Raw genomic sequence first — 22,020 nt, forward strand, 5'->3', positions numbered from 1 at the left:
AGTCTTTTTTTAGTACTATGTACTTTAATACTGTACTAATTTAATTTTTTAGGCTTAAAGCATAGTAGTAGTTTTAAAGAAAATGATCTAGAACTATATTTAAGATCTCAATTCGTAGGCAAACGCTGAATTAAGTTAAGTAGAGATCGTCGGGCGGTCGTAAAAGTGACCCCACGATATCAAGGGTCAAGACGCTGGGCTATACCAATTCAATAATTTATACAATTGATAAATAATAAATAGAGCATGACCGACGTATTTTATTTTTGTTTTATATGTCTAGGATCAGCGGTGCGCCATTTGCGGCGTTTGAAATGGATGAGTTTGAAATATTTATTGCATTTGATTTTACTGAATTATATTAAAAACTTGTTGTAGTTTGTGAATTGATCGTTTTATTTATTATACATAGTACTCATACCGACTTCACACAAGTAGAATAGGTATACGTAAAATATTTATAATTGAAGACACATTAAGAACAGAAGCAAAGAAATTCTCTTCTCACAAATCTTATCGCCAAGTTTCATGGCATTTGTAAATATATATACATTAAAAGATCGTTTTAATATTATACATTTTTTTAAATTTTCTACTTACAGATCCTTATCGTAGGCCATTATAAGAAATTGAAATTTGAAACATTCAACGTATACTTGTATGTTTATTTATGTTTGTCTATAAAAACAACATTAAATACTCCATTCGTATTATATAAATACATAGATAGATAGCGTGAATCTTTCCATGATTACGGTTCAAACCCAAGCAAGCACCATATGTTCATGTGCTTTTTTTGTGTGTATTGATCTCGTGCTCCATGTAAGAAAATATCGAAGACCTATACATGTCTAATTTCAATAAGATTCTGCTACGACGTAGATCCACCAACTAGTATTGGATCAGCGTGGTGAAAAATCCCTACTTTATCTCAAGGAGAGGAGTACTTAGTCCAGTAGTGATTATCAATGCAGTTACCACTTTTATTCCTTTTTTAAAATATGCCATATTCATAATATCATTCAAAATATGGCAGTTATTTTAAAAAGCAGTAAAAGGTACTTTGTGTAATAAAATTCTTTTATCGTATGGTTTTACTACCCGCAAAGCATTCGGAGCGTTACCGGGATACTCTCTAACGGCAGAAAAACGGTAACGAACGTTTATCCTAATCCAGCGACTGTATTATACAGGGAAGATTGGTTTTTGTTTAGCGGAACAAGTGATGAGAATTACGCGGATGACTTAAACACACCCTAAACAATGGCAACAAAACAATTTACATAAATATCTGAAATTATGAAATATCTAAATTATATTTAAAAAAAATATACATATTGTGGTAGTAAAAAGCTAGAGAAAAACACTGGACTGCAAATAAGACAGTGAATAAGGATGTAGGTAGCTAGAGATGGAATTAAATTGGAAAGAAAACGAAGATATAAGAAAATTCGGTGAAAATAATACATTTCGTATTTGTTATTATAATATTATTATTTAATAATAGTCTTATTTACATTGCAATTATATTAATCATCTTTTTGTCATTTTTATTGAAATTTATTTTATAATCCATATAATCAATGCTTCTGTCAAGTAGAGTCGTTCATATCTTTAACGGAACATATGTTCATCTCTTTAATATTATATGTTAGGCATAATAAAGTATAACACTTAGTGCAATTGTATCGCTTATTTTCATTTTACTTGGTGGTAGGGCTTCGTGCAAGCCCGTCTGGGTGGGTACCACCCACTCATCAGTTATTCTACCGCCAAATAACAGTACTCAGTATTATTGTGTTCCGGTTTGAAGGGTGAGTGAGCCAGTGTAACTACAGGCACAAGGGACATAGCTACTTAGTTCCCAAGGTTGGTGGCACATTGACGATGTAAGGAATAGTTAATATTTCTTACAGCGTCATTGTCTATTGGTGATGGTGACCACTTATCATCAGGTGGACCATATGCTCGTCGTCCAACATATACCATAAAAAAATACCCTTATCAAAACGCTATCTCCCATTATTCGGAACGCACAATCATTCGATTGTCTTAACCCAAAATCGAATCTAAAAATGCATCAGATAGTCGACGAGTGGACGGTTATGTCTCATAAAATGCGGGGCAGTTTCGATAAACGTTTGTTAGAGCAAGAGCTATCGGGGGCTGTTTAGTGGAATTCCTCGACAGTAAATACGCGGTTAGATTGTCTGGAATAGACTGCTCACTGACCTTTCGTTTTCATAATGGAATAAGTAATTTGGTAGCGGTCTTCGAAGGGATCTACATTTTGCTTAACATATTTGTTGTTTACTGTTATGTATATAAGGCTTACTAATAGATTGATGTTATAGCCTTTTTATGTTTAGCTACTTTTGCCAAAAATAGGAGAATATTGGTATTCGATCGCGCTTGAAGGCAGTTGTGGCAGCATTTCATTCAATAAATGCAGCTGCTCTCACGACGTTCTCCGTCACTGCTCTGTAAGAAATCAAATAAAAACATAAAAAATAAGACATTCATGGATAATGTACAATTGATAGTTTATTTTAACAAAAATTTACAGACTTAAATCAATGAAACACTTGAAATTTAAACATAGATAAGACATAAGCATATGGATTTTTTCAATCGTACTTCACACTCTCGGCCATAAACTGACATCATCTGTGACAGATCAGACGTCCTACCGACGCTTTTACAATTTAAGGTACCGGACTATAGCAACTCTTTCCAAAAAAGCGCTAAAGTGCTATTCAGTTAAAGCTAACCTGATCCGTGAATCAAAATCAGGATAGCTAACGAAAAGGTACTCGTGGGAAACTACAGCTCATCTCATGGTAGTAAGGGTTCTCAATCATAACAAAATCCGCCAGATATTATATAGGAATCAGACTCCTGAACATATCACTAGGTAGCTTCACTTAATTGTTAAATGACGATTCAAAAGTGCTTGTAAAAGCCCACTTGAATAAAGTATATTTTGATTTTGATTTATTTATAAAAGCGCAAAATTTTCTACTGAATTCACAGCATCTGTGGTCACATCCTCAACAGGTCCATAGTAAGAGTTGTGATATAGCATCCAAGTGACCAAATAATACAAATAAAATGAACAATTGAAAAATCTGACAAATAGCTTTACAAAGACACAACAGCCTATTAAGGAATAATATTCATTATGAACATTAATTAATATACAAGTATTGCCACGAAGAGATCAATACAGCTTCAAGAACAAATTAGTTCACGTAAATACTATTTCATTTATATAACTCTTACGAAAGAGAGAAATTATTATATATAATATTATATTATATATAAATTGCAACAGTTATTATATTGAAATATATTTTTATTTTAAAACCGTATTTGCAAAACATAAATGTTTTATAATACTTTTATTTTCCACCACAATAGCAGCTCGTTATCGCTCTCGTCTTTAAAGCTATGCGCCTGCGCATAAAAACGACATTTTTAATATAAATAACGAAGGGACGTTGATTGACAGGTCCTGCTGCGTTTACTTTCCACTTTTGTAGTTCCGCGGGGAAATATGACGAAATTGATTTGAAAACTTTTTCTTCGGAATTTAAATTCTACGTTACGACTTTTTTTTCAACAAATTGATCAAGGAGCTGTCATTGTTTATAACATTATTTCGATTGTTTCCTCTAATGGATGTTTCGAGAAGGATTTTGACTAATTTGTTAGTTAAATCTAATATATACTAAAATTGAAATATATTAACGTAAAATTTATAATTATATATCTATTAAAAAAAACTAGCTGCCAGACCCGACTCTGTGTGTATAAAATTCACACAAAATTACTGCTACCATTACGCTAATTTAACGTTGAAATTTCCATCTTTTTCCCCCTAGCTGCTACAGTCTAATAATGTAACATTATTTCTATGCAAGCACATAGTTTCTTCATAGGTTATGATTTCATTGCTAAACATGAAATTAATTTTAAAAATGAACAAAAAAGAACAGTATAGGTTAGGTTAACTCATACAATACGGAACCAATTTTATTAAATTTCGATCGCTTAGCACTTTTAATTGTTAATCATCGTTTAGCATTTAATGAATATTACAGTTTAGTATTATGTCTTAAGTTTTTGTCGTGCTCCGAACTCGAAACTAATAAGAATCAGCACGGCCACCTTCCCAGCTGATCGAAGAGATACATACGATTTACATTTTAAAAATTACGTATTAAGAAAATTATCACCTCGTCTGTCTGTGGTTTGTATGTTTTTACATAATACTAAGATAAATTGATCCTTGTATCGTGTTAAAATTCAATTAAGTGAATATTTAGCGCCTTAACATCGCATCTGTTTCTTTTATATATGATTTTGGTTTGTCGTCCGTACGACGAACGACGAAGAAGATGAAGTATTTTATAAATAGATAAACGCTCTAAAACGTTTGCTATTATATAAATATATCCACAGACTATATATTTGTACAATATACAAACAACAACGACAACAGCCTGTAAATTCCCACTGCTGGGCTAAAGGCCTCCTCTCCCTTTGAGGAGAAGGTTTGGAACATACATATTCCACCACGCTGTTCCAATGCGGGTTGGTGCAATACACATGTGGCAGAATTTCTATGAAATTTGTCACATGCAGGTTTCCTCACGATGTTTTCCTTCACCGCTGAGCACGAGATGAATTAAAAAGACACATTTAATAATAAAATACTCGTAGAGATATACTCTTACGAATTACATTTGGTCTTAGTTGTAAAAGCGAAATTTCCAATCTTATTTTTATTTTGAAGTAAAGAAATAAATAACTTTTATTTACTTTTAGACATTAAAATTCAGGGGCTATAGTTTGATAGAATAATTGTTTTTTTATTATTATTTTTCTACATTATGCGACCTGCATGATAGAGTATAATAATCATTTAATTGCCATATAGTAAGTATACGACATGAAATTTCTTAATTAATAATTTATAATATAAATAAATTCAACACTTTACTATCCGATCAATATTATATCCATTTTATTAAAGTAATTTAAATACAATAAGATTCTATATTTTTCTAATATTCATATATATTGTAAATGGTAGTTCAGAGGGTGGTAGGGTGGTATCAGTCGGAGGTCATAAAGGTTGGGTCAGCATCGCCGAATTATGTAAAGTGCGCGGTCATTACGGACATATAGAGGCGACTCGATCTTGTGTAGTGCTCTCGAACGCGTTTGATACTTGATCTGTTTTCCTCTGTACCATGAATTTTAATAAGTTTGTTTTATGTGAGAGGAATGTATGTTTTCCGTACACTTTAATAAATAAAATTTAATTTGATAAGGTTCCTTATAGCATATACAACTCTACAAAAAATGATTTTGTCGTACTAGCTTAGTTTGTAAGGAAACTTTGTAAACGTGACAGTCTCACAGAAAAGTTTAGGATTATTTATACTTAGTCTGGTTAGTACATACTATATAATTTAATTAGAAATAATAAAAAAAATAATGATTTTCTCTATTCCATGTTTTATAGGTATGTTTCGTAGATCAAGCGTTTGGTGTTAGGACCTGGGTTCAAACCCCAGGTCACATGAAGTCATTAGTCATGATCTGACCCATTCCGATCAATATTGCGCTTCCATCGGGATATAGAGTGCATCTGTGCTACACACTGTAACCACATGCACAAGGGTTATATAATCATAGCTCTCGACATTTGTGGCACATTAGTGATGTCAGATGTGAGTCCCCAAAGTCCCCTTATCTGTAAAAGTAAAAAGTAAAGTAAAGTAACAGCCTGTACATTTCCCACTGCTGAGATAAGGCCTCCTCTTCCATTAAGGAGAGGGTTAGGTAAGATATTCCACCACGCTGTTCCAATGCGGGTTGGTGGAATGCACATGTGGCAAAATTTCTATGAAATTAGACACATGCAAGTTTCCTCACGATGTATTCCTTCACCGCCGAGAACAAGATGAATTATAAACACAAATTAAGCATATATATATATATATATATATATATATATATATATATATATATATATATATATATATATATATATATATATATATATATATATAGTGGTGCTTCCCTGGGTTTGAAACCGCTGGGCTGGGCCAACTGTACTATATGGAAATAAAATGCTAATTGTGGAAACAATAACAATACCCTTGTATGCATTTTTATGACTTGTAAATAAAATTCTTAATCGAATTCAATGAAAACTCTATCAGCTGTTCATTATACGATTTCGTACGCATGAGATTCGTTTATATTTTTTGTTCTTAAGATATGCGAGCCGAAATTACCATTAACATTACAAGTATACACAGACATACACACATACTAAAATGACTGAATTGTGATTTGGGCCAAAAAATCTATACCTATACTGTTAGGTTTATGAGTAGAGATATATTTAGGGTGATATAGAGTAGGAAGATGAATAATAAGGGAGGTTTTTACGTTTTTTTATTTATTATATTAGTATAGTATAGTATTCAGACTTTCAAGGTGCTACTCAGAATCTTTAAACAGAAAAAATAAGGTAGGGTTTCGTACAAGCCCGTCTGGGTAGGTATCACCCACTCATCAGGTAATCTACCGCCAAACAACAGTACTTAGTATTGTTGTGCTCCGGTTTGGAGGGTGAGTAAGCCAGTGTAAGTGTACAAGCACAAGAGACATAACATTTTAGTTCCCAAGGTTGGTGGCGCATGGGTGATGTAAGGAATGGGTGAATGAATTTTGCGATGAAGATAGTTGGAGGACATAGCTGAAATGGCCCAGTGGTCGGAACGTGTGCATCTTAACCGATGATTGCGAGTTCATACTGCAAGCACCGCTGAATTTTCAAGTACCTAGTTTGTGTTTATAATCCATCTCATGCTCAGCGGTGGAGTAGAACATCGTAAGGAAACCTGCATGTGTCTAATTTCAACGCAATTCTGATACATCCACCATCTAACCGTATTGGATCAGCATGGTAGATTATACTTTACCCACTTGGGTAGGCTTGGCTACCCAAGTGGGTAAAGTCGCAGGTTCAGCTGGTCAAATAATAAATTTACAAATGTTAATAAAATTGATTAATAATCATTTTATAATATTCAATCAAATTCAACTCTTAGTATGTTGTTTAATTAATAAAATTTTCATTGTTTAAACACTTATTAGTTTGTTCGTTAAATAAATAAACATTTATGTAGACGACGCAAGAAACGTTTTTAACTTAATGTAATTCTTTTCTTCCGAACCATCGATTTCAGTCCATAAATCAACTACTCCGGGAGCCCTTATCAAAGTAAATATCCTTGTTAGATCAGCTTTCGATATTATGCAAATCGCATTATTATTCATACTGTTTTTGCAAAGGGCGTTGCGGAGCAAACCCTAATCTTATGCTTCAAAATATTACAAATTGGCATCTGTTCTTAATAAACTTATTAATGTTCAAAATTAGACTTTAGTACGACGTAATAAAGGCCAAAATAACCGAAAGCAGCGTTAGTGCACTGTATCGGCAAAGTCGTTCTGAGTAATGCTACTCGCTCATAGATGGCGCCGATGGCAATGCAAATTTTCGAAGCATAATTTCCAATGATGAAAAATTGGGGTTCCACAAATCTGATTGACAAAACATCTGTAAGTTATTCCAAGTTATTATAATGTAATAAGATTAAGGTGTGCCGCAGTTATTATTTCATAATGTCGATTTGATGGAGGATATGATTTTAAGGTTATCTTTTTTGTAAATTAATATTTAGGGGTGGTATAAGAAAAATATTTTGAAGCACAATGTATTTTTAAAGAATGAATTATTGTATAATGGCAACTCCGATACGATAACGATAGCTTATATTCGAAAATCAAAACAAAATCTGTACTTATATCATTTTATTAAAAAAAAAAATTGGAATGCATTCGATATTTAAATCTCAACCGAATCTTTTGATTAGTACTAAGATAAAATCATTATTAGTCAATGGTGCAGCGCGATTCTCAACTCGAATAAGGTTCCCATGAAAATATTCACTCGAACAATTCGCTGGTAGAGGTCAGATTACAAATGTAAGGTCATAGGATACATTCTCATATTAAATTTGCGTAAATTATGCGTATTTTCGTATTGTTCGATTACCAATCATTTTTAACGACGTTTTACATGAGTGTACGATTGTAATAAAGCATTAATAACATTATAGAGATTATCGTTTATTTATTTATTTATTTTTTACCAAACTAAGATGCATTATTATTTTTATTAGTCCGCAGTTTGAAGACGAATGAAATTAACAGTTATGAATTTGATTAAATGTTTACTATACTGTTTTGATTGATTTATTTTTGACGGTGACGGCTGTTAAATTTACCTGAACAGTTTTTGTATGTAATGCTTTTAATTTCTTTTTTCATGTATTTATTTTCTTACTATAATAAAAAAAAAGTATAAGTGGGAATGAAAGATAATAGTTTCAATATAGTCATAAAATTATTATTATATTTATAATTATATTTATATTTCTAAATTCGTGGTCGAGTTGTGTGTATGCCGGTTTTCGTGAGTACGCCTCTCCAAGGTCCCGGGTTCGATTCCCGGCCGAGTCGATATACAAATAGTTCTTTAGTTTGCTAGGTTGCCTTGAGTGTTTGTGGTACCGTCGTTACTTCTGATTTTCAATAACACAAGTGCTTTAGCTACTTACATTGGGATCAGAGTATACGTCAATGTATGTGATGTTGTCCAATATTTATTTATTTATTTATAATTAGTATATGAGAAAGAAATTACAATATTTTTCATGTTCAGCCGTCCACGTGTTTAAAGGAAACATCATAATCATATTTAGTATTCTAACACTTTAATATTATTTATACCCCATCATTTCTTCTTTTGCTGAATTGATAACACCGTAATCATACATATATTATATTGCAACAACCTGTATTATTTCGAGTCATCTTTATTTTTTTGGTAACGAAATCCTTTTTATATTGATCTAAAGTTAGGTAGGTTCATTATTGTTACCGCAGGCTTAATCCATAATTTAATTATAAGTACAATATTGGACACAACACTATTGTAAGCAATAACGGTAACACTGAACCATAAGCGGACGTGTAATATACATTTAAATTTGCATAATTTCCAAATGTGAAAATTTATTTTGTTATTATTATGCTTAGTTTATTTTATTTGTAATTGTACATTAAATCTTTAGTTGATTTTATTGAAATTATTGAGATGATCCATATAAAAATAGTGTTTAAAATATTATGCACCAAATGAAATCAATATTCATCTACAATACGATATCGTCACAGTAGCGCCATCTAGTGTCAGCAGGAGAAACTAACGATAACTATCCCGTTAGTTTATCTTATTGCTAAGAGATGGCGCTACATTATCTCGCTTTATATTTAACAAGCTTAAGTGTGTTTGTTTCGCTGTGCGTATATTTGTATTATATATATATATATATATATATATATATATAATATGTTTTTTTAATTAAAATAATTATAAAAAATAATTCAGCGTTTAGAAGTTTGGAAAACTTCATACAATTTTTTTTACAATTTTTACGTTTATGTATATTATATTTTTAGTGTTTTTTTGGTTTGGTGATACATAATATAAACATTAATTACAAATAACTTGTTTCAGATACTATGCACAAGAGAACTGGTTAAGTAAAATTTTTAAATATGTTATTTACTTATATTTTTATTTGAATTGCAATGATTTTATTTTCTATACAATGTTACTAATTATATTTTAAACGCTTATTTAAATTTTCCTTAATGCTTACTTATATAAGTTTATTATTAGCTTTTTTCCTTTTATTAAAACTACTTTCTGTTTCACAATAACAACAGTTTTTGGAGGAATGCTAGAAGGTCTACAAAACACAACGTCTTTATACATTTTTAAATAATATACCTAATGTAACTTTAGTACATAATCATGTATTTTAATTGGTATTGATCGATTCGTAAAATTACTTTTTTTTTTACAATTCATCTCGTGTCTGTGGTCAAGGAAAACATCGTGATGAAGCTACAGTTGTCGCATGATATTTTGTTACATGATCCTGTATTGAAGCAATGTGGAATATGCCCTCAGCTTTCATTCCAAGAATACAGGCGACGTTAGATCTTAGTTCTTTATATGTATCATACAGCTGTTACATTATTTTATTTTGTTCATACGATAATCTATCCACCACGGGAGCTACATTCAAGCTTTTTCTTATACACTCATTTCATAATCAATTATCAATCAACATCAACGGCCTGTAAATTCCCACTGCTGGGCTAAAGGCCTCTTCTCCCTTTGAGGAGAAGGTTTGGAACAAATTCCACCACGCTGTTCCAATGCGGGTTGGTGAAATACACATATGGCAGAATTTCTATGAAATTTGTCACATGCAGGTTTCCTCATGTTGTTTTCCTTCACAGCTGAGTACAAGATGAATTATAAAGACAAATTAAGCACATGAATTAGCGGTGCTCGCCTGGATTTGTACTCGCAATCATCGGTTATGATGCACGCGTTCTAAACACTGGGCCATCTCGACTCACTCATTTCATATTCTACCCATTATCACCCCTCACACTCCTCTCAACATACCCATCTTAGTTGAATGCATCGTATTTAAGATTATTCTAGGCTTTATGTATGTATGTATAAATTTATCAGAATTTTAATTTGCAATAAGCGGAGAGAAATTACTTACACTAAAAATAAACTTGAGAAATGGAGGCAATACGTCACGCAGAAGATAATGATGATGTTGTCCTGGACAATTTACTCAGGACATATTATAGTGTTCGACTGTGTGTGCAAAGAGCCGACGAATAATACCATCTAATTATAAGTGGTCAGCACAGTCCATTGACATCGACGCTGTTAGAAATATTGACCATTCCTTACATTACCAATGCGCCACCGATCTTGGGAACTAAGATGCTGTGTCCCTTGTGCCTTTAGTTACACTGGCTCACTCCCTTTCAACGCGGGACTGTTTAGTCCTTTGCTTTGAAGGGGAGATAATGAGTAATGCTGTTTCGCGATAGAATATGGTGGTACTCCCACTCAGTCGGGCTTGTATAAAGCTCTACCAACAACTATCAGTTTTCAGGACCTCGGGATCTGAGGCCTATTATCCAGTTACCTCATAAAAGAAGCAGTCAAGAGATAATTACTTATTAAAAAGGGATATGCAACATTGATTTTTATCATTATGATTTAATTCCAAGGACACAGGATCAAAAATGAGTATCGCCGTAAATTTTGTTTAACATCTCACAAGTGGGATTCCAAGTGGCATATAACATACTGTTGAAAACAAACGTTCATCTTCCTCCTATCCTTATCCCAATTTTATTTGGGGTCAGCGCAGCGAGTCTTCTTTCATGCTTCTCTGTCTGACGTCATCATCATCTTTCACACAATCCATCCATCGATTATTTGGTCGTCCCCTTCCTGATCCATGCTCCATGCTGAAGTCTATAAAAACAAAGCTACGAGAACATTTTTAATCAAAGATAAATATTCAAGTCTTATCCGACGAAGTTTCGTCTTAGAACATAACACGGTCAATTAGCAGGCGACAATAACAATAAAATCTTTAACCCTCAAACTACGTACACTTTTAATTCCGTGTAACTCGTCCATTAGCCACGGAAGGGTTACAGCTTAACGGACCTTGTAATCTAGTCTTTTTAAGAAATTACCCATTTAAGAAAATAAAACCTCAACCCCTTCAAAAACAATATTATATCACTAAATAAATGATAGTGTAAAGATTTACGTATTTTTAAATTTGTCGCATTATAATTAGATACAGTTGATAATATTTTTTATTTAGCTTTTTATCAAATTGTTTAGTATTATTTATTGCATAAATAATTGTCTTATTTGCCTACTAACATAATTTCAGAGACACAAACATACTTTACTTAATAATTTATTTGTAGCGGCAAAAGAAGGAACACGATTGTAGACATTTATTATGTCTTTAAAGGCGAAAATCACTCGAAATATTCGAAAATCTGATATGCAATACTGTCTGGGAAATTGTAATAAAAATATTCAATGTCAATACATAGAATATTTTCAACCGCCAAATCTAGGATTAAAACACAGGACCTCGATTTTCGCATCCTTTTAGCTTAGCCACAAGACCAATCTCTTTACGTAGTATAAAACAAAGTCGCTTGCCACCCTATGTATGCTTAGGTCATTAAAATTACGCAACGGATTCAAGAGGAAGATTTGTGTATACAATACATGCACAGTATAGTAAAGATTCACTAAAAATTTTAAAAGTTTCTAATGTTTGGTCGAAAAAAAAAAAACACATAATTTGCGTTTACGTCGAAAACGCTGACTAAACCTGATCTATTAATACTATATATTGCAACCGTGCGAAGACAGGGCGGGTAGATAGTATTTTATAAAAGTCATCTTTTTTTTTTTATGGCATAGGTGGCAAACTAGCAGGAGGCTCACCTGATGGAAAGTGACTACCACCGCCCATGGACATCTGCAACACCAGGGGACTCGCAGGTGCGTTGCCGGCCTTTCAAAAAGGAGTACGCTCTTTTCTTAAAGGTTCCCATGTCGTATCGGTTCGGAAAAACCGCCGGCGAAATTATGTGACTTATGTGACTACATATGACTTGTATTCAACTAAGGAAACAAAGAAACGATCTCTATTTAAGATTAATACTAAGACAAACATTGTAATTATTCATTGCTTCGAATCAGAATCTGATTTGTGATTCCAATTTGTCTATTTCACCCCAATCGTGATATCGACAAGGTTGCTTAACAAGTGGGGTGAACGGCGTTTGATAACACAATATGTCAGAGGTTGCCTGCCTGTGACTTTACATAATATTTTATAACCTTATAGTAATGTTTTTAGGAAATAGACTATAACTGACTGGCAAATGAGCCAACTGATTTTAGCCAACAATCACAAACATTGACACACAAAGAAACATTGATTATAATTATCCCCTACATACTTAGATGCCACCAACTTTGGCCCTCAGATATTGTCTCTAGTAACTTTTGATATATCTTGTTTTTATATTCGATCCTTCTAATTCCATATCTGATTTGAAGGTATAAGTTGCGCGCATTGGAAGATATCCAAATTTTACAATTTATTTATATTTTAACCCTTAACGTATTATAACCCTTATTTGACTATGAAGTCATTTGTGATCTGAAAAAAAATTAAAGAACTGAAAACTGCAAATACATCTAGCCTTAAGCATCTATACATTTAATATGTGTACAGTGTCTCTTTGGAATATTAAAATGTGGCTACACTGTACATATACCAAAACAGAATTTTTTACAATTTTTGTTTGTCAAACTGGCTGGACCGATTTTGACGGAGCTTTTACTGGTAGCTATTTGAAATAGTATGGAGTAACTTAGGTTAAAATAATAACTTTTCTGTTAGATTTAAACACGCATGTCGCGGACACAGCTAGGCTAAAAATTATAAAAATCAATGCTAAAAAATTATAAATGTATTTATACACAGACCTTAATTAGAAAATATATTTGTAGCAGTAATTGCTGTTTTTTTAATGGGCTGAAAACGACCCCAAACATAGATAAGGTTTAAGGTGTACACATGAAATTTGAAACTAAGTACTACAAGTACAATAACTGTTACTCGTACTTGTAGCCCAATAATCTTAATATATATTCAGTTACAAGACTATATCTGAATAAATTTAATAAATTATTAATTCTGTAGTAAAATTTCGATCCTCACACCAATACGCGGCAGGTACTCGAGATCGTATTAGCATATAAATTGTCTTGGAAACTCCATCGCGACTGAAGACGTGGCCTGAGTACTTGAACTTAGCCGACTGCGATTAAATTGCGTATTATGTATTTAGATTTTACTTACACTTAAAAGGTACCAAGTTACGAAATTAGGACGACGATATTTGATGCGAGTATTCTATGAGATTCTAGCAATTAAAAGTTTTGCTATCATATTAATTATGAATGAATTTATTAATAGTATTTTCGTTTTGGTTTCTTTTTATATTATTGTTATATTATTTGGTTGTATCACACATTAATTGTTTAATTAAGAGCAACTAAATAGCTCTTTGGTTTAAATTATGAGGCGAATATAGTACGCACATGTATATCCAATCGTATAGTATAAAGTTGAAAAAGCCGTTATTTATTCTATTATACGTAGATATTTCCTTAAGGCCCATGTAAAGAGATGTTTCTTTTTGATATTGAATATGTATGTAAATAATTATTTGGAAAAACCTGCTGAGTTTCTTTTGAACCAACCCGGTGTTAGTATTTATTTTGACAATCATTAATGCTTCTATATTTAATAAAATGATTTATGTCAAAATGTATCCTTCTCTCCTTTTTATTTTAATTTAACGTTGTATCAATGCAACTCATAAAATTTAAATACGTCATAAAAGACGATTATGACGTGGCATGAACGATGATTATGAAATGTCATATTCATGTGTCAACGATTACTTGGTGAAAAGGTTTCAGAATATCATGATCGCGTCAGAATCGCGAACTGGGATTGAGGTTATATATTATCTATATATTGTAAAAGAAATGGATAACTTGAAATTATTATTATATAAGATTAATAATATTTCATTGTAAAATATATCATCGCACTCAGTATTTATTAAACCATATGGTTTTTAGAAATTTACATGCTTACAAAAATAACAAAAGACAAAAATATATACTTATAATATGACCTCAAGATTCACGAGGATATGCCAGTCTGGCAGCGACGCCTTGTCAACGACAGACCTCACCTTGATGATATACGAAATTAAGATTATTTTTCGTCATTGATATTTATTATGAAGATAGCTTTTATAATTGCAGCAATTTTTTCCAGTCACTCGAATTTATGATAATCAATTTAATCTTAAAATTTTATTTATTGGACATTGCGTTTTATTTAATTTTAAGTTAATTTAATTGAAACCTTTTGTCAAAATCGTAAATATGTACTTAATTTAATAAGGTTCATATTATATACAATATTAAAAAAATATTTACTTTTAAAATGTAAATATAATAAGTAATTATATACATTACTATTTTATAATATTTTTATTTGTACAAAAATTATTTCCTTACGTAATAATTTAAGAAATCAAAATTGAAAAAAGCAACTGTACAAATCATGACTGCGTGGCAATAACGTTAGCAGAATATAAAAAAAAATGTTATAAAATAGAAAGTTTTTAACTCAAAATGTAGTAGAGTATTAAAAAAACAAAATATTGTCTATGAATATATCTCTTACCCTTATGTAAGATTATATAAATCGTTTCTTCAGATCCGTTGCAAATCGCGAAATATGAACAGCGTTTTTTTGTTCATTTATACATTCGTGAAGAGGGCGCTCCCTTCGACATCTGTTTAAATTTACAAACGACAGCTTCGTAAAAATGTTAAACGCTTTATTGGTGGGATAAAAATCTTAAGATAAATCACTGAGTATTTACCAACTCGAGAAAAAAAATTTAAGAGTTGCCAAATTTTGTTATTCTTCAACTTCAATAGAATTATTTTATCAATATTAAAATTAATAACTATATATCAATTTATTCGGAAGGAATATCAGTAAACGGGTTAACTTGGTGGTAGGTTTTTGTGCAAAGTATGAGTACCATTTACTTACTTAGTATTGTTGTTTACCAGTTTGAAGGGTGAGTAACTCCAAAGGGGTATCACATAATATGTCAGTTAGTTCTCGAGGTTGCTTCACCAACCACCACCAATTGGCGATGTAAGGCATGGCTGTTATATCTAACAGTGCCAATGTCTACGGGCATTGGTGATTACATCACCAATGTACATAAATAGTTTCACTGAAGTAAGTAAGATTTAAAGTTTAAACACACTGCAGTATTAATTACAAATGTCAATTTGTATTAAACTTAGCTATCGAAGTTTATATAAGACAAAAAAAAGTAGGCAACAATATAGTGCATTCTGCACAACGCGACGACTGAATAATAAGCATTTATTTACAGACACGACAATTTTTAAAAAGCGTATTAAAAAAAATCGTTGCATTTAAAACTTACAACAAAACGTTAACGATTAATAAATAAGTGATTTGTATATATTTGATAGCACACCTTGGGAATGAAACGATCGCCTCCTGGCTATTTCTAATCATATACTACTATGTATCTTATTAATTTGATAAAAAAAAAATAACAAAAAAAAAGACCCGCTGAGTTTCTTTCGCCGGTTCTTCTCAGGTCAGGGTGTTCCTTTTTCCGAACCGGTGGTAGTGTTTATTTGACAATCAATAAGTAAGTGTAATTCTATATTGAATAAAGGAATGTGAGTTTGAAAAAAAAAAAAAAAAAATTTCTTATAACGTTCTTTTTCGTATAGCAAGTGTAGAGCACGTTGATTGTCAATCCGTGCCTATTGAAGCGCATTTTAAACGATCGCTATAAATAAGTCGCGGCAGGTGTCTGGGGAGTGTGAACACGCCCTTACAGTTGTTACGGAAAAGGATTGCCTCCCTTATTATTTTTATTGGCTATCATTTGCTTTTACTCGGAATAGGGTTTTTGAATTGCTTGTTTTAAGTATTCTTTATTTATTTTATTGGGACTACCTACAAAATTACACGTGGCAAGATTGTACATAATAGAACGCGAATTTATTTTTTAAACAATAATACATTCAATTATAAAATCAATTTATGCAAAATGTAATTGTACTTAATTGTAAGATATGTCATAAAGGAAAACATCGTGAGGAAACCTGCATGCGTCTAATTTCATATAAATTCTGAATATGCTCCAATCCTTTTCCTCAAAGGGAGAGGAGATCCTTAGCCGAGCAATGGGAAATTTAGAGGATTTTGATGATTGATGATGTTATAAATAGCTGAAAAATTGATTAAATCAAAATTATACTATTCTTTATTCGTATAAGACCATAGAAGTATAACATACACATTATATACAACCCACATGTTTCGGGCTTGAATTGAAATGTAAAGGTCTCGCTTCGGAAAGTAAGAAAAATATAATTATTATTAGAATCTGTTGATTTGTTGTACGAATCTGTAAGAGTTAAATTTTTGACAAATAACAGGATTCAGAATAATCAAAACAAAAAGAAAGAATATTTCTGAAATGTGTACAACCTTTTAAATTGGAAGTTGAAGTTTTACTTCACACTACACTTTAAGAAGTTTACCTTCTTGATGTCAACTTCCAATTCCTCAAATCAAGAAATTCCATTTTCAAAATTTTAAAAATAAATGATACCTTTATTATCTGTGCTATTATCGAAAATATGGGATCACAATTTATCGAATTCTGTTTTCATTTCTGAATCGATGATAACGTTCATAATAATTAGCTTCATGAATATTTTATGAGTTACATTACATAAGTGGAAATGAACGAAACATCTATGCAAATATAAAAACGCAATAACTCGTAACGACAGTTTGAAGCACTCGGCTTCCGACGCACATCATTTGGTAGAGTATTGTTTAAATTTACCGCCGAGCAAGTCCCGGTCTCACCTTCGGCTCTATTAGAGATCCGCAGGAGTATTTACAAAACCAAACAAGAATATAAAAAAATATTGACACAGCTTCATGCTGTATGTATGTTAATCTCAATCTATATGTAGTTGATTTAATTAATTAACCTACTAGAATGTTATGTATATTTTGGTAGCCACAAGCAAATTTTAATTTGATTCGTGAATGGTCGAAAGAAGTCGATGACGCAATGAACGACCAATCAGCGTTCAGTATTAAGTCAAATTAGCGAATCATAAAAAAAATGAAAATAGTTTTATTTCAAATTAACTTTTTTACATTGAATGAACCATATCAAACTTTATGACATTTCCATCTTGTCGGATTTTCGTCTTGGCTCAAGAGGGTTGTCTTATGATCGCCTTATTGTCTATGGCACTCTAACCGTAGTTTTTATTATCTGAGGGGACATTTTAAATTTCGAACTTAAGGGTTGCTTACAAGGGGCGATGTTCTGTTTTCCGGTTAATATAGGTTGAAGTTATTTTTTAAAAGAATTTATGTTACATCTGTTTGTGAATGGTTTTTTTAATGTAAACATTTTTTAGCTACTTTATTAATCAGTATTTTTTTTTATTTTCTTTTTATTTTAACAATAGATATAGCATAAATAATTGTTTAATTCATCATATAATAAAGATTGCAAATTTAATGAAAATTTACTCAGTTATTTTAATGACATTTATTATTAAATTTAAATATTAAATTTTGTTTAAATCAAGATAAGGAAGAATCATTAATACTAGTAGTAGTAGTAATTTCAAGAACTGAATTTGTACAAATCATAATTGCAGCTTCGTAATGAGAGAACACTGGGAGATAGTCACAATCTACAAAAACCAATGAGACTTACTTTGATGAACTCAATATAATTGTTATTACTAGAATGAAGGGTCGTTGTATAGAATTCTAGGATATTAATAAGCACATTTTATTTTATCTTTTTTCTCATAATATCACTAAACTTAAAATATTTTATTTATGATCTTTGAAGTATATTCGGTGACTTTGCTTGTGATAATTTCTCCATAAACTTTAATGGTGAAGATATCATGATCCCAAATAAAAGATTTACTGCATCAATGCTGAAATGTACTCTCTGTGTTTAAGAATAGGGTTCACTATCGCCTAACCTAAATGGTAAGATTTTAATGAATGTTGCCCAACTGTTGGGTGTACAGGAAGCGGTAGTCGATTCGATTCCTGACCTGAATGTCTGATTTGATTAATGTCTTCGTCAGTGTCGTCATACATCGCCACCATAGATGGTCGGAATTACAAGTGACTCTCACATAATATTTTGTACATTACTAGCTGTCACATGTGGATCTACTCGTTTTGAATATAAAACAGTTAATAACTTATACGCTTAATATTAAAATTAACATATATAAAGCCTTAAGCTGCGTCTCCATAAGATAAGTGACTGGTCTCTTTAAGTTTTGTTAAGAAAAATTAGTATGGCCTTTGCTTAAGTCCGTCTGGGTAGGTATTTTTTTTATGGTATAGGTTGGCGGACGAGCACATGGACCAACTGATGGTAAGTGGTCATCATCAACCATAGACAATGACGCTGTAAGAAATATTAACTATTCCTTACATCGTCAATGTGCCACCAACCTTAGGAACTAAGATGTTGTGTCCCTTGTGCCTGTAGTTACACTGTATTTAATATATAGTCAACAGATATTTTTCCGCCTAACAGCATTTTGTGTTCCAGTTTCATAAATGAGTCAGCATAACTAAAGGAACAAGGTACATAACACCTTCGTTTTCAAAATTATATTTCTTACAGTGCTATTGTAATGGATGATGCGACCACTTACCATTAGGTGGCCCATATCATATAAAAATCTTTACATAGCACAGTTACAATAAAATTACAAGAGTATTATAGAATTATAAATACATGTGAAATATTTTATTTGTGACTAGACCAGTAATTCGCATATTGGAAACGCATCTTACTGTTACAAAAATATCAAAAATTCTGTTAGAGTTTTGGGTACTGTACGATGTGCGTAGGACCACGGTGTAGGAAAGATTATTTGCATTTTTGTGTATATTGTTCAGAATACTTTAATAAAGCATTAATTTATGATTCTTTTTAATTTTCAAAGTTATACAGATTAAAATTAGAGCATTTGAGCAAATAATTAAAGAGTATTAATTCTTTAGGTTTACCTAAAAGCGACGTCTTATGTGGTAGGATGTGCATGGACAAAATACCATGCATAATTATAAATAACAATAATCAAGTAGACATCAATTACAATATCATCTGATATTAAATTATCTTTAATAAAACAATTTCAGTTATTCAATTCACGTAAGAGTATGACATTTTGTCATACCTAATGCCACCGTGTTTATTTCTGGAAATTTCCATTATGTATAAGAGATCGTAACAATTATGTTTTTGTATGTTGTTGTATGATGGCACCCAGAGCTTGGCAGCGGATTTGATAATTTGGTGACTCATCTCCATTCGCTTGTCCGTATATAGACAGAGTAGGCTTTTTGGGGCTGCTGCAGTTTACTTGGTGGTAGGGCTTTGTGCAAGCCTGCCTGGGTACCTACCCACTCATCAGATATTCTACCGCTAAACAATAGTACGCAGTATTGTTGTGTTCCGGTTTGAAGTGTAACAACAGGCACAAGGGACATAGCATCTTAGTTCCCAAGGTTGGTGGCGCATTGACGATGTAAGGAATACTTATTATTTCTTACAGCTTCATTGTCTTTGGGTGATGGTAACCACTTACCATCAGATGACTCATGTGCACGTACGTATAGCTATTCCATAAAAAGCGGCTCTGGAGCGCCATTATCATCTTTGTCTCTTAATATAGGATTTGTGATGGTGACCACTTACAATCAGGTGGCCCATATGCTCGTCCCCCAACCCATTCCATATAAAAAAGTCTGTTAAGGTAGTTGACGCTCTTGGAAATGCTTTTACTGGTAGCTTGGTTTTATAGTGTGGTGGAATCCAATCTATAACATTTTCAGTAGGGTATTTAAATAATTTGTATTGAATTATTCGATTTCTAATATAATTATTTTGAGAAGCATTTAATTTATTAACATATATTAAAGTGTTGCCATACTTTAAACATAACTTCGAATTAACAGGATAACGTGATTTAAATAATTAAAGAACGTAGGATTGAGTGTTTGAAGTGTTAATTATGAAAGAGAAAAATATTCGTCACAAAGCAGTCAACTCCCCGAGGCGGCGTTGCCTTAAACTTATAATCTTCAGACAGACAAAATTTACGAAGTAAATATGTAAATTTTGATACGGGGAAAGATGAAACCCCAAGGAAAGGCTAAGTAAGGTGCGAACTCTTTGAAGAAAAATCACGATGAATTTTTTAAAAGATTTCCCGCGGTTTCTTTTTTTAATGTTTATTTATGTTCTGTGGCGGGGCCTGTATTAATGGCTGCTGTGCGATTTGTACCTTGTTATTCATACAGTTGTAATGGATTTTGAAAATGTGATTTGTTTGTTTAGAATAATTTTATAGGCATATATTTTTTTTAGTTTCATTTGAAGTGTACAAGAAACAGATTGCAATTTTAATAATTATATTTATTTATAAAATTGAAATACAAAGTAATAATGAAATGAATATTTTTGAAAGAAACAAATATAGTATAGAAACTATAAGTAAATTTACTTATACAAGAAGTTCATATTCATTTTTAACTCGGCTTATTTATAAATGAATATATTTCATGTCCAAAAACATTGATAAATAATGCATATTACTCAAGATTACATTAAATTCTGTAGGTAAAATGGTAGAAAATAATAACTACTAAGTTATTGCCGATTCTTCGCGGTCTGCTTTTCAAACCGGTGGTAGCTTAACTTTTGATTCAGTAGTTTAACATTACGATTGAATAATTGTTTTCAGAATTAATTTGAATAAAGAACATCTTGATTGTGATTTTAGAATAACATATATTTGTGTTAGTGGAATTATGTAGTGAAGTAAGTACATCATTTTGTTTTCTTGTAACCTTATTTTTTTTCTGTCATAAATGAATATTACAATAAAAATATTCATAGGTTGTATTACACAAATCTCTGTCCATCAGACTATGAGACGCGGTATCACCAGCATCTGACATGAGAAATGACTCTTGTATCCTGTAACCATTACAATATGACCTCCGCGTTCGAAACAAAATGTTATGAAGGGAAGTGAATCATTTTTGTATGAGGTTCAAGTATAACTGGTTCCATTGTATCCGTCTTAAAACGGGGGACATTGACAAACGCTTGCACAGCCGCTCTTAATATAAAGAGTTTTATGTGTAATAACATTATCCGACCCCTGTTGTAAAAAATGAGCAACTATTTTACTAATTAAAC

The 22,020-nt window shown here is 31.8% G+C and overlaps 1 protein-coding gene across 3 annotated transcripts in view; it reads left to right on the top strand.

The window, feature by feature from the left end:
* LOC124538820 (protein trachealess) overlaps positions 1-22,020 on the top strand; it is a 197,199-nt gene that overhangs the window by 87,841 nt on the left and 87,338 nt on the right. For 2 of the 3 annotated variants that reach the window (XM_047116027.1, XM_047116028.1), the window contains exon 5: positions 9,671-9,691. The exons of the other annotated variant lie outside the window; for it this stretch is intronic. In XM_047116027.1, coding sequence (XP_046971983.1) covers positions 9,671-9,691 — 21 coding nt within the window. The remainder of the gene's footprint in view (positions 1-9,670; positions 9,692-22,020) is intronic. 3 annotated transcript variants of the gene reach the window in all.

The sequence above is a fragment of the Vanessa cardui genome, chromosome 21, assembly GCF_905220365.1.
Source record: "Vanessa cardui chromosome 21, ilVanCard2.1, whole genome shotgun sequence".
NCBI lineage: Eukaryota > Metazoa > Arthropoda > Insecta > Lepidoptera > Nymphalidae > Vanessa > Vanessa cardui.